Below are 13,514 nucleotides of genomic sequence, written 5' to 3'. Positions count from 1 at the left end.
CAACCTCCACAGCAAGCCAGTTATATCTATAACACATTTATTTTGAAAAATCACTAGAATACAAATGGAAATGATTAAAGCTGACCTGATCTATTTAGTTATGCTAGAGATCAATATAACTGTAACCCCTGAAACCTGCTGAGGAATTCCCTGGAGGTCCAGTGGTTAAGACTCCGTGCTTCCACTACAGGGGGCGTGAGTTCGATCCCCAGTCGGGGAACTAAGATCCCACAAGCCACGTGGTGTGGCCAAAAAAACAAGAACAAAAACAATGCAGCTACTGAAACCCGCTGAAATGACTTTATGTACATTTTCCACATGGAAAAACTAAAAATATATACAACATTTAAATCATGTTTTTATGCTTCCTCTCTGTCTAAAAGGAAGTTGTTTACTAACATGAAATTATTTTTTAACTGCTTTCCAGTACCTTTCATATGGTCCAGGGTGTTGAATCTGAATTAACTGATTTTGTCCATCAGGAAAAGTTAACTTACACCAACCTAAATTGAGACCTCGATTTACCTTAAGAAGCAAGGAGGAAAGGTAAGTTTTAGTATTCTAGAACTGAAAAACAAAACCTTCTTTTTAATTAATTTTCAGTAAAAAAAAAAAAAAAAAGAAGTAGATGAATCATTAAAACTTTATTTTGACTAACTTAAAAGTTTTATTTTACATGGGATATGGGTATTATTTAACCACCACCCTTATATAGATAATTATCAAAAGAACAAAAATACTAGTCCCTCTCTCTATAATGAGTTACCTTTATAAAAATGACGATTTGTCACACCCTTCTGATTTCTGCTAGGAAATCCAATGAGATCAGTAAAGCCTCTTGACAGATTTTATACTTCAAAAAATAGAGATACTGTGGTACTTCATTTTCTTTGTACTATTTCCACAGATTAAAAATAAATAAATAAAAAATAGATTTCAGTCTGAAGTATAATTACCTGTCTCTTTTCAATAAGAGAGCTGAAATTCCAATTCAGGGTTAGAGTAATGCCATCTGAAAAGACAGCATGTACTTTGTCATCAGAGTATGCAAGAAATCTTCCCACGTTGGGTATGAACGATTCTCTCAAAAGCAAAGGCAGTATATTGCTATCATTTATCCCAGGTACCTAAAACCAGAAAATAAAAATAGCAGGAAAGAGAGTTATCCACTAATAAGATTGAAATGATTAATGAACACTGAGACAACTTCAGATTCTCATTCAGAAGTTGAATATTGTAGAATCCTTATGGATGTTTTGACTTTTCCAGAAGTGGCTACCCAAAAGAGTCTATTGTAAGCAGATTAAGTACTAATACTTTTGGAAAGTCACCATTCTGCTGAACTTTACATAGAATATAGACAAAGATTAGGAACTACAGCAACATATAGGTTTATAATCAAAGCAGTATAGATACAGAAATCAAGGTCTGAGAATCACTTCCTCCAAGTCAGCATTAAAAGAAATTTACTTTTACAGTTATGGAAATAGAATGAATACTGTAGTATGTTTCAAAATAACTGTTTTCACATACTTCAAATCCAATAAATTCCCCTGCCCTCCCCCTCTAAGAAAAAAGAAACAACAAACTATATACAGTAAAAGTATAACATAAAAGCCCAATTTTGCAGTGTTTATCTATTAAATGGATTTTTTAAATAAACCAGTATTAATATTGCAAAGACTTTCTCACATGACTTAGATGAAAGTAATTTGAACTTATATGTATGTATACAAATAATAAAGCAATTAAAATTATCTTGCTTTTAAAATAATTTAAGATACCATTTTCCAGCAGCATATATGATAGTTATGGCTTAAAGAAAGCTTCACCTTGGCACAATGCTGAAGAATTCTGTGAACAAGAAAAATACTACTTAAACATTTGCAAATAACGTCATTTTCCAATTCTAGCAACCCATTCTCACTGCTATACAACATTTTAGGCAAGTAACTCATTTCCACAAAAATATGTTTGGACCTCTTTCCTCCTTAAGCCCCTAGAAGGGAACTACTACTGTTGCTTCCCTTTGTGCTAATCTTACATAGTTAAGGTTATTCCTCTAATTTTTAGCAATGAAATGACTCCAAATGGAGAGGATTTTCAGAATTTGCTCCTTTTTAAGAAGTGACAGATTCACAGCACCTGAAAGGTTTAGCATAGTCTAAGAGTGGTGGGGATGTGAATCAACTGTCCCTAGAAAATCAAATGACCAGTTCTGCTCCTTCAAATCGACTTTAGAAGTTGCTTAAACATAAGTTTATAAAACAAATAATTTAATTCAACAATCCACTTTCGTTCCTCTCGGTGCCACAGACTGATTAATGAATTAAAAAACATATGAACCAAAGAACCAAACTACAGTTCACCTTCTGTTCATTCTCAGAAATCGTTATTACTCCTAGGATAATAAAGAAGTATGAAAATTCAAATGTATCATCAAATCTTCAACTTGATTCCAAGGAACAATAATGATGCCACACTTACCTAGAGAAAAGGCACTTATTTCCTTCCAGCAGTTGCTTGCCATATGCGGATGTTTCTCCATATTTAACTTCAAATTTCAAAGCCAGAAGTACTTTCTTTTTTAAATAATTGGGTTTTTTGTTGTTGCTGTTGTTGTTGTTTTAATCTTTATTTATTTATTTGGCTGTGCCGGGTCTTAGTTGTGGCACATGGGATTTTCGTTGTGGTATGTGGGATCTTTAGTTGCGGCATGCAGGATCTTTTAGTTGTGGCATGCAAACTCTTAGTTGCAACATGTGGGATCTAGTTCCCTGACCAGGGATCGAACCTGGGCCCCCCTGCATTGGGACCGTGGTAGCCACTGGACCACAAGGGAAGTGCCAAGAAGTACTCTTATAATGACATTGTGATCACTTTATTTTATAAATGATGAGACCAGAAAAGTTGACAGATTTTACTAAAGACATTTCCACTGTACCTACCAATTCTTAATCTTATCCTAACCACTAGAAAATGTATCAAGTTTCTCAGACACATAACACTTGATTCAGTTGAACGTGAAGCACTTACCTGGTTGCCTGTTTAATTAGAGAACAAACAGAAAATGGACTTCCTGGTCTATCTGGAGGAAGGTTATTTACTGAATAAGTTTTGTCTTCTCTCTGAAAATTAGTTTAAAATTTTAAAAAAGATTCAATAATAAATTTTGGCCATTATTACTTAGCTATTTTTCTCCCTTAAAATATGTATTTATACAGTGAAAAGGCGAGCAGTTAAGTTAATCAACAGCCCATAAAAGGTAACTTTAAAAGGTATTTTATGATGCTTTTCCATTTTCCCTTTTTTTTAAAAGTCTAGAATTCCTCCTATCAAAAGTTATCCTACTCAAAAATTACATTCTAATAGCCTATAACTTACTGCTCAATTTAAATCTTGGCTGTACTCAAATTAACAAACTAATTTCCTTGTGCATTAACAGGAAACCTACCATAAGCCCCTTTTTCCCTTTAGACAGAAAAAAAAAAAAAAAGAAGACGAAGAAGGTGGCGGCTAAATAAGCTTAAAAAACTGTTTTAATTACTATTTTAATTGAATGACTATATCATTTTGTTATATTTTATTAATGGAAGAACAATTGCTAGTTTGTGTAAGACAATATTATTATTTACAAGCTCAACTTCTTGAATTAGAAAAAAATGTTGTTTTGTTATTCCCTCTGAATTTCCTCTTTCTCAGACTCTTTCATGCTAGTGTTTACCAGGACTCTGTCTCCAGCCTTCTCTTCTGATTTCCCGGTTTCTTCTTGGGTAATCCCAGGAGGGTCCAAAACTGTGTTCATAATAAATATCACAACAGCAACAACTAACACTTATTAAACAGATGATACTATGCACTAGGTGCTACGCTATGTAGTTTACAAAGGATTATCTCATTTACTCCTCAAAATAATCCTGAGAGATATGAACTATTAATGTCTATTTTTTAGATAAGGAAACTGAGGCTTGAGGGCTAAGTAGTAGTAGAGGTCTGAACTGAACCACAAGAGAGTGTTGCCCATACTCTACCATCAGTGAGAGAAGATAAGCTTCAAAGTCGGAGCTGGATTCAAATCACAGGTGTGCCTCTTCCTACTATAATGATGGGCAGGTTATACAAACTTGTGTGAAGTCTCAGTGCCTACAACCTATGAAATGGGGATACTACCTACCATCCAGATTGTCCCGAGGATTAATGAAATAACACATACATAAAGCAACTGGGACAGAATTTAGTCTATAGTATGGTACTCAAAAAATAGTCTCTCCTCTTTTATCCTGGACTGTAGACTTGAATATCTAAATCTCTACTGGGTATCACAAAGACATTTCAACTTCAACAATGTCAAAATGAAATTACCTTCCCTTCAAAGTCTGCATTTTTTTCCCTCTCTCCTACTTCATACTTACCTCTGATATGTCAATCATTACATGTTATTCCCTCTTCCTAGAACTCAGCTCCCTCCCTCCATCACCTCCCTTTGTCTGACTAACTCCTACTTTTCCTTCAGCATCAGGGAAGCCATTAAGGAGGTCCCATACACTAGGTGAAATCCCCTAGTTATGTCTACAAGTACAGAAAACCTCTATTCCTGCTTCTTGGTTTCCATTACAATTTCAATTTAATGTTTTATACTTAATGTTGGTCTTCTCTACTAGAATGGAGCTTCGTGAAGGTAGGGGCTGAATCTGTTTTGCTGACCTCTGTATCCTCAGCATTTATTAGCACAGTGGGCTAAGTCACGTGGTAGGCACTCAAAATATCGCACCTTAATTATTTATGTCTTTCTCTATTGGATACTGAGTCCCTCGAAGGTTCTTGTCTTTTTCCACTGCCCTAATTTCATCAATTCTAAAATGCTTATTTTTCACAATTTAACCTCTCTGAAATAAAGATGCATCTTACAATTAAGAGTTTCTTTCAATTACTATCAGGCAGATGGGACGGAACTATAATAGAATTTAAATCTTTCATGGAAATCTCTTGGTAAGATCAAAAAATGCCATCATCAATACACTTCAGGTTTAAAAAATTTTTGGTTTAATCCAGTGCCTGGTACCACCACTCATTGATTAATTCAATAACTTGGCATCATTTTCAACTCCTTCCTCATCCCCAATATCCCATCAGTCATTAGTTCTGTCTCCTTAGTATTTCTTGGGTCCATTCTTATCTTTCCATTCTCATTACCACTGCCTGGCCCTCATACTTACTTCTCTGCACTACTATACATGTCTTCTAACTGGTTCTACAGCTTGAAGTGCCACTGCTTCCCCATCTCAGTTCATCTTCCTCTGAAAAGACCTAACAAAAATATGATGTCACTTTACTTACATCCTTCAGTGGCTCTCCAAAAGCAATAGGGTTTCTCATGCTCCATTAATGAACTGGCTCAACTTGGTGGTCTAATCTCTTCTCTGGACATTTCCCCCACCATTCTACCTCTGTTTTAGTCTACTACAGCCTACCACAGCATTTTCATTTCCTTCAACATTCCATACTGGCCCCAGACTCTTGCCTCCAGTTAGATGACATTTATCTACTGTTCTATGCACTAGGAAAATAGTGTGTTGAACAAGACAAGGCTTACCTCTAGGTGGGTTAGTTAGTAAACAAACATTGATCAATATGAAAATGTCACAAAGTACTAAATGCCAAGAAGAAAAAAAGAGGAGGGTACCTTGATAGGGAGTGTCGTGGGTAGCTTCTTTAATGTGAATAGTCAGGAAAAGCTTCCTTGAGGAGGTGACATTTAAATAGAAATTCTAATGACAAGAGGCCAGCCATGCAAAGAGTTGAGCAAGAACAGTGTTCCCTTAGCTATATGCTCCTCTAACATCCATCCCTCTTTTGCATAACTCCTCCTGCCATGTCTTCCTCCAGAAGGCTTTCCTGGAGCCTCCCAAACACGGTCAGGTACCCTTCCTTATGTGGACCCAAAGCACCAAGTGTTTATCTCTATGGAAGCACTTACACTGTCGGTCCCTGTCAATCTTTCCTCTTTAAATTTTTAACTATGCAAGCAGTGATACATTACTACATTTTGGTGGGGGGCGGGGGAAGAGTTCAAAAACATAAGATTTCAGTCCCTCCTGACTCTTCCTCCCTCACAAAATCCCAGATTCCTCCCCAAAAGTAACCACTTCAGTTTAGTTTTTATCTGCCCAGATCTTTCCCTGTGCATTTACACATGTATTATATACAGTAATATAATTGGGTTTGGGGTTTGTTTTTTGTTCTTTACACAGAAGATATCATTGTACATCTTCTCATGCAACTTTTTTCACTCAACAGCATTTTGGAGATCTTTCAATATCTGTCTTTCTATGCGTCTACATCTTCCTCATTCTTTTAAACTGCTTCCAGCATTCCCACGACCTGATCACCATAGCTTATTTCACCATTTTCTACTGATGAACATTTAGATTGCTTCCAGTTTTTCGCTACTACAAACAAGACCACAGTCCACATCCTTGGCCATGCTTCTTTGTATATATGTGCTCATATTTTTCTAGGATAGATACCTTAGAAGCAGAATTTCTAGCCAATTTTACTTGATATTATCAAGTTGGCCTTCATGAAGGCTGAATCAATTTACACTCCAATCAACACTATGAAAGCACCCCTTTTCCCCATACCCTTGCTGGCAGTAGATATTATCAACCTTTTGACAATTTGATGAGTGAAAAATATTATATCACTGTTATTTTAATTTGCATTTCTTTGATGCAAGTAGTAAAGTTGAACATGTTTTCAAATACTATGGGTTACATGGCATAATCATTCTTATCCTTTGCTCATTTTTCTATTAGGTTTTTTTTTTGGTCTTTTTATTAATGATTTATAGTGTACAATATTTTCTTCCAGGCCTTTGTCTTTTTTACTTTATCTAATTTAACTAAAGTTAAATATTTAAAATTTAACATACATTTAAAAATTTCAAGCTGATCAAACTTTTCTTTATGCCTTCTGGTTTTTTGTATTGTACTTAAGAAGGCCTTCCCTATCACAAGATTATAAAGACTGTCCTTCTATTTTCTTTTAATAAATATAAAGTTTGGTTTCTTACATTTAGCCCTTTAATCCACCTGGAATTTATTTTGGAATATGGGTTAAAGTAAGGAGCAAACAATTTTACTCCCCAAAGAAAGCCAATTGTTTCTAAATCTTTTCACTCAAGTAGACAGAGGAGAATGAATGTGTTGCTCACTGGGGTCTGAGTGTGTAAAGCCCAAGGCAGTCCACCACAAAGGCACAACTAACTTGCCTGGAAGTTTTGTTTTATCTCCAAAGCACATGTGATATGTTTGCTTCAGTATAAAAATTATCACCCCCTCCCCATGACACCTTTGAGTAAAACTGAAGCTCCAGGAAGATGTTCTGTATTTGCCTTGTAGCTTTTTGAACTCTCGATACATAGCAGTCAGTAGTGTGGATGTATATGCATACCCACTCTATTTGCCTGTTTACTGAATCATCTCATGCACTACACGTGTGCATGCACACACACACATACACACACACACACACACACACTATTGGTCATGCTTTCATCTCATTTGCCTGTTTGCCTGACTGACTGACTACTAGACTGTGAACTCTTGACTGCAAGAACACTTCATCTTTACCCAGTGCTTAATAGAGTGCCTGCCTACGAATGTTCAATTAATATTTATTGAATAAATACTTTCCTACAAATAGACTTCAGCAGGGAATCTGCTTTAATATATACTAAAATATTTATGAATAAAATGATACTTGGGATTTACTTAAAAATAAATAGGGAGTGGAGGGGGCAGTGGGAAGTATAGATGGAACAAGCTGGGTAATGGGTACATGAAGGTCTGTTACGCTTGTCTTTCTGCTTTTGCATATGTTTGAAATTTTCCCTAGTTAAAAAAAATCTGCTCTAGTTTTAAGTCTTCTCCCTAGCAACCCTGATAATCTTATCACTCAAATACTCTGTAATAGAGAAAGAAAACGTATTATGTTCCATCCTGCGAAGCAAAGCTGTGTGATACTATAGTAATCCCTATAAAAGGGTGGATTTCAAGTGTCAGACTAGGAACAAGCAAATTTGGACTATTAACAAAATTTCCACATGATTACACTTTGGTCTGATATATTAAATAGATCATGTTATGTTTCACTGTTTTCAACAACAGAACGATCCTGTTCAATGTTCTAATTGTATATGAAGATTTAGGAGTTAAGTTAAAAGGTGTTTTAAATATGCAAGCAATTGTATGTAGGGAGAAAAGAATGTGCTTTTTAATATGCAAATATTAATTCGAAGAAGTATACTGATTCAAAATTATATTGCTGGTTTCAGTGTTTCCTATTGATAAATTCTATGACAGAAGAAATTTAATTTCTGATTTAAACACAAACTGCTTAGGCAAATGGATGACAGAATACTGGATGAGAATACAGCAAAAATAAGGCGGTTAGTAATTACTGTGCCAATGCTGGCAGTAAGATTATATTAATTCTCTAGACTAAGAAGTAGTAGCAAGAAATTTTATAAAGATCTAATTTCCCATATATATATATATTCAGAATTATTTAGAAACAGCTATGTACCAAAAATCTTCTTGAGCTGAGACCTCATTGTCAACTTACCTCTTCTGATCCTTCTTGAATGGAATAATATATAAAATAGTTTCCCAAATAAGCTCCTTCTGATTTGAAAACAGATCCATCTCCAGGATAAACCTCTATTGAGTTCATATTTTTGTGGGTAAGTCTAAGGAAAAGAAATAATCATTAAAAAAAATATTTTTCTCATTGAGATTAACATATAGATGATGGCAATCATATTAAAAAAAAAAGGTAGTATGAGGGTTTTTTTTGCCTATCTAAAAAAAATGGATAATTTCATACTCTGCACATCAACCAGCTAAATTAGTTTTTTTTGCAAAAAATAAAGAGAACACCCAGAATTGGTTTATGTATCTATTTCAACTAAGCTCAACTTCTAGAAGTTAGGCATCTTGTCTTATCATCCTGGTATCCCACTGCCACTCACAGTGGCTGGTACATTATAGTCATCAAAGCAATGCCCACTGCATAGGAGTTAAATATGACAACTCCAGAACCTAAAAATAATATTATTCTGTAAAAATGAAACTAGCAGAATCAATACCTGATGGATAAGGTTAGCCATGTGTAAAAGGAGCCACCCCTAAGAGAAGGTGACTGTACCTGGAGCAGCCAGGTACAATCAAGGTATTGGGTATATAATTTATAAAATCTTAAGCCAAGTCAATTTTATTGTAACATATATGAAGAACATATTGTCAGAAGGGGGTGGGTTTAGGTCTCATTTGTTTATTTTTGTTTTTATTTCCATTACTCTAGGAGACAGATCCAAAAAGATATTGCTGCAACTTATCTTTTGAACACTCTTTGGAGTGTTCTGCCTATATTTTCCTCTAGGAGTTTTGTGGTTTCCAGTCTTACATTTAAGTCTTTAATCTATTTTGAGTTTATTTTTGTATATGGCATTAGAGAATGTTCTAATTTCATTCTTTTACATGTAGCTGTCCAGTTTTCCCAGCACCACTTATTGAAGAGACTGTCTTTTCTCCATTGTATAGTCTTGCCTCCTTTGTCATAGATAAATTGACCAGAGGTGCGTGGATTTATTTCTGGGCTTTCTATCCTGTTCCAATGATCTATGTCTGTTTTTGTGCCAGTACCATACTGCTTCAATTACTGTAGCTTTGTAGTATAGTCTGAAGTCAGGAAGCCTGATTCTTCCAGCTCCATTTTTCTTTCTCAAGATTACTTTGGCTATTTTGGGTCTTTTGTGTCTCCATACAAATTTTAAGATTTTTTTTGTTCAAGTTCTGTGAAAAATGCCATTGGTAATTTGATAGGGATTGCACTGAATCTGTAGATTGCCTTGGGTAGTATAGTCATTTTAACAATGTTGATGTTTCCAGTCCAAGAACACGGTATATCTTTCCATCTGTTTGTGTCGTCTTCAATTTCTTTCATCAGTGTCTTACAGTTTTCGGAGTACAGGTCTTTTGTCTCCTTAGGTAGGTTTATTCCTAGGTATTTTATTCTTTTTGATGTGATGGCAAATGGAATTGTTTCTTTAATTTCTCTAAATTTCTCTAAACCTAATTAAACTTAAAAGCTTTTGCACAGCAAAGGAAACCATAAACAAAACGAAAAGGCAACCTATGGACTGGGAGAATATATCTGCAAACGATGCTACCGACCAGGGATTAATTTCCAAAATATATAAACAACTCACACAGCTCAATATCAAAAAAACAAACAACCCAATTAAAAAATGGGCAGAAGATCTAAATAGACATTTCTCCAAAGAAGGCATACAGATGGCCAACAGGCACATGAAAAAATGCTCAACATTGCTAATTATTAGAGAAATGCAAATCAAAACTACAATGAGGTATCACCTCACACCAGTCAGAATGGCCATCATCAAAAAGATCACAAATAACAAATGTTGGTGAGGATGTGGAGAAAAGGGAACCCTCCTACACTGTTGGTGGGAATGTAAGTTGGTGTAGCCACTATGGAGAAGAGTATGGAGGTTCCTTAAAAAACTAAAAACAGAGTTATCATATGATCCAGCAATCCCACTACTGGGTACATATCCAGAAAAGACGAAAACTCTAATTCGAAAAGATACATGTACCCCAATGTTCATAGCAGCACTATTTACAATAGCCAAGACACAGAAGCAACCTAAATGTCCATTGACAGATGAATGGATAAAGAAGATGTGATATAATATACAATGGAATACCACTTGGCCTTAAAAAAGAATGAAATAATGCCATTTGCAGCAACATGGATGGACCCAGAGATGATCATACTAAGTGAAGTAAGCCAGACAGAGAAAGACAAGTATCATATGATATCGCTTACATGTGGAATCTTAAAAAAAAAAAAAAAAGATACAAATGAACTTATTTGTAAAACAGAAATAGACCCACAGACATAGAAAACAAACTTGTGGTTACCAAAGGGGAAAGGGCAGGAGGGATAAATTGGGAGTTTGGGATTAACATATACACACTACTATATATAAAATAGATAACCAATAGGGACCTACTGTATAGCACAGAGAACTATACTCAATATTTTGTAATAATCTCTAAGGGAAAAGAATCTGAAAAAGAATATATGTATATACACACACACATACATATGTATAACTGAATCACTTTGCTGTACACCTGAAACTAACGCAACATTGTAAATCAACTATACTTCAATAAATAATTTTTTTTAATAAAAGTAAAAAATAAAAACAAACAACAAAAAAGAGAAAGGGGTGGTTTTCATGCAGGAAAAGGAGACCCCAAAGAACAAAAATTTCACAAATTTCTTCTAGCATTATTTACAGAAGTGAAACTCTGAATCTAGCCAACACTATTATTCCAGTCGCTAGAGAGGTGTACTTTGTGGTAGAAGAGGGATAATTCAATAGACTAGTTCAGACACAGAGGAGACATTCAGTGAATATCTGTGGCATGAATGGTGGCTGAAATCTCTCCTAGGCTAGCTAACTTCTCCTCTAATTCCATGCTCAACAGGCATCCTTCTGATGTGACTGATTCAGATGACTAGATCCCCTATTGCTTGGAAGCGGTATCCTAAATAACTGGCAAAATATTTCATTCACAAGCAAAACTAATCCCTCATTGGCTTTGGAGTTGTCACAAAAATCTTGTGAATATGGTTAATGTGAATTAGTCACAAGACATCTATGTGCACTAATAAAATTATTAATTAAATTTTATTTAGTTTTAATTAAATTTAAATTTAATTTAAATTAAATTTTATTAGTACACATAAAGATCTGTAAAACTCAAGGCCAAACATAGGAGAATGTTGGCCGCAGCAAAACTGTCCTCACGGGGGAGTCTATCCACAAGGCTAGTCCTATACCCTCCGTGACATTGCTAAATAGCTCCAAATGCAACACAAGTGCCTTACCTATAGGTAATACCCTTGTACCAAACCACTTTCACTAGTTCAGGATAGGAATATTCTTCTTCACCGAACTGTAAAAGTGAATCACAATAATTCCACCTGTGAAGGACAAAATACAAGCTATTAATTCTGGTTGCCTAACATAACAGTGCTACTGTAGTAAGATTTATTTCTTGCTTAAGTATTAGATAAAAGAAAAGTAGAAATTAATATGAAAGTGCATTAATGAAATTTAAAACTACAGTTGACCCTTGAACAACATGGGGGTTGGGGGCACTAACCCCAGTGCAGTAGAAAACCGAGTACTGTTATCTCTGCCTCAAAAACAAAGGAGTTTATAAATGACTCACCCAAGGGCAGGAAGCTGAAACAGTTTGGGATAAAATCAGGACTCAAACCCTAGTTCTGTTGATTCCCCAAATTGTGATCTCTAATCGAACACAAACTTTCCCCCCACACTTAGTTCATTTAAAGATCTGAAAAATAAAAATACAGGCACTATATTTATTGAGAAAAACCTGTGTATAAGTGGACCCACACAGTTCAAATCCGTGTTGTCCAACAGTCAACTGTAATCTTATTTTTCCATGTATTTTTAATAATCTCATTATTGAACCTCAGCATAAATACATAAATTAAGTTTCACTAACCTTTAAAATTTAGGATTCAAACAATAAATATTTACTGAAATATCTATGGTGAGCCAGGCACTGTGCAATACACACTATGGATATGACACCCATGAAAGCAGACATGGTCCCTGCCCTCAATGGAGATTCTATCTAGCAGGGACATAAAGTAGTAGATACTGAACATAAAGAAAAGAGAATTACTGTATGCGATGGGATTGTATAGAGCCTAATCCAATCTAGGGACTTCAGAATAATGACCCTAAGGAAGAAAGGCTTATTTATGCTAAGACCTGGAAATGAGCATAAGTTAGCGAGCTGAGAGAGATAAAGGGAGTGTTCCTGGAGTGGAAAGAGTAGGTGCCGTGGTAAAAGAAAGCTTGGGCAAGAATTCTAGGGACCGCAAGAAGTCCAGTTTAGCAAGAGTAGAGAAAGCAAGGGCAAGAGTGGTGAGGATTACAGACCCACGAAGAGACCAGATAACAGAAGGCCTGTTAAGCCATGCCTAAGGATAATGGATTTCAATCAAGGCCAGTGGCAAGTTACTGAAAAACTGTTAATTTAGAAGCATAAATCTCTTTTGATGTGTACTTATAATACTGGAATTCCCAATTCTAATTACATAATCATGACAAGGCTAAAAATCATTCCCATTTTTTGTTTCCAATAACAAATATGTACTCAGAAGACTACCTGGGATCATATCCCAATTCTACAAGCACTAGCTGTGAGACTGTGCTTGGGTTATTTAACATTTCTGTGTCTCAAGTTCCTCTACCAAATGGGGTTGATAATAGTACTTACCTCATGGGGTTACTATGAGGACAAAATAGGTAAGTATAACCATGACTGGCACAAAGTGCTCTGTGTTAGCTATTATCATTATTACTACACTACTTATAC

General features: G+C 35.3%; 1 protein-coding gene across 5 annotated transcripts in view; it reads right to left on the bottom strand.

Moving 5' to 3' along the window:
* The window catches only part of LOC309657892 (uncharacterized protein C5orf34 homolog), a 37,431-nt gene that overhangs the window by 9,954 nt on the left and 13,963 nt on the right, over positions 1-13,514 (bottom strand). For 4 of the 5 annotated variants that reach the window (XR_014261955.1, XM_082455879.1, XM_082455880.1 and 1 more), the window contains 6 exons: positions 11,986-12,081; positions 8,626-8,749; positions 3,037-3,128; positions 1,785-1,854; positions 957-1,127; positions 431-525 (listed from right to left, as the gene is read on the bottom strand). Coding sequence is in view for 4 of the 5 variants with exons in the window: in XM_082455879.1 (XP_082312005.1) it covers positions 431-525; positions 957-1,127; positions 1,785-1,854; positions 3,037-3,128; positions 8,626-8,749; positions 11,986-12,081 (648 nt within the window). In the remaining variant the exon portion in view is untranslated. The remainder of the gene's footprint in view (positions 1-430; positions 526-956; positions 1,128-1,784; positions 1,855-3,036; positions 3,129-8,625; positions 8,750-11,985; positions 12,082-13,514) is intronic. The other variant, XM_082455881.1, reaches the window with a different exon arrangement.

The sequence above is a fragment of the Balaenoptera physalus genome (genome assembly GCF_965194825.1).
Source record: "Balaenoptera physalus genome assembly, chromosome: 3".
Lineage (NCBI taxonomy): Eukaryota > Metazoa > Chordata > Mammalia > Artiodactyla > Balaenopteridae > Balaenoptera > Balaenoptera physalus.
Note: the sequence above shows the minus strand (reverse complement) of the source record. Positions and strands in the feature narration are given on the sequence as shown.